This window comes from Eimeria tenella, genomic scaffold (assembly GCF_000499545.2).
Source record: "Eimeria tenella Houghton genomic scaffold, Eth_scaff2485, whole genome shotgun sequence".
Taxonomy (NCBI): Eukaryota; Apicomplexa; class Conoidasida; order Eucoccidiorida; family Eimeriidae; genus Eimeria; species Eimeria tenella.
The window spans coordinates 354-1,459 of NW_013542350.1; the positions used below are offsets into that span (position 1 = coordinate 354).

Sequence of the window (1,106 nt, forward strand, 5' to 3'; positions counted from 1 at the left end):
AAGTGGGACGGAAATATGTTGGTGCCAGGTGAAGACGCAAAGACGAGAGCACTCAGAAGGGAAGCGCTGGAGCGAGTAAGGCAACGAGCACGAGAGGCTAGAGAGAAACAACGGCAAGACTCGCTGTCACTTCAGCTGGAACAGGAGCAGCAGCAGCAGCGCAGCCAAGAGTTAAGCCGGCAGCTTATGCAACGCACCTTGCAACGGATACGGGAAAACGCAGTGAAGCAAGAAGAACAGAGGCAGGAACAGCTCATACTGCAGCAAAAAATGATGCAACAGGCAGAAGAAAGAAAAAAATACTGCGCTCAGCACCGCAGAGCCCTGCAACAGAAGCTGATACGACAGCAGAGAGAAATTAAAAACAAAATACGCACGCGCGCAGAAGAGAGCGTCAGGCAGTCGAGGGAAGCAAAGGCAAGGTCCCATAGCGCGTTAGGAGTAGCATGCCCTTAGAAAAGCACACAGATGCCAGGGAACTCAGCTCAACCAAGCAATGCAACATTATTCGATTTTTCGAGCATTCTTGGCGTGTTACGCTGGATGGGTCGCTGAATGTGTTGCCACTCTTCCCGTGAGCGCAAACTTGATTTCGCACATTTTTTTCGGGATTTTTCCACTTCTTTCTCTGCAGCTGCCCTCTATATACGGCCTTTTAGTTGCAAGTATGCAGAAATTTTGCCAACGGTCTCTAGCTCCTTTTTGAACATTTGCAATTGCCTTTTCAGAAGAGAATTGCAGCGGAGCTGCGGGCCTTTAGGCGGCGCACAGTCTCGCGCTTGCAGGTAGCCTAGTACGAATCATAGATATGTCCACATCATGTGTCTTGAAAATATACTGAACAGTAAAATCAGCCCACTGGTCAAAGAGAACAGCCTCAAAGCGAATACCTAGAAGAAGAGTAGGCACGGGACAAAGCCAAAAGACAAGTGACTGATTCGCCACAGTGTACGTACCCCGCTGCAGCAGCAGCAGCTGCGGCTGCTGCTACAACAGATGCTGCAGTTGCTGCTGCAGCTGTTACTGCAGCACCAGCAGCAGCAGCTGCTGCTGCGGCTGCATAGGCCTCAGCAGCAGTTCCTTCACCCTGCAGTGTACGTACACCC

The 1,106-nt window shown here is 50.9% G+C and overlaps 1 protein-coding gene across 1 annotated transcript; it reads left to right on the plus strand.

Moving 5' to 3' along the window:
* Positions 1-15: 15 nt before the first annotated feature.
* On the plus strand, positions 16-456 carry ETH_00043085 (uncharacterized protein; the record flags this gene model as incomplete). Its single annotated transcript, XM_013375020.1, has 1 exon — positions 16-456. The coding sequence occupies one exon, from the start codon at positions 16-18 to the stop codon at positions 454-456; it is 441 nt and encodes a 146-aa protein (XP_013230474.1).
* Between the last annotated feature and the right edge of the window lie 650 nt (positions 457-1,106).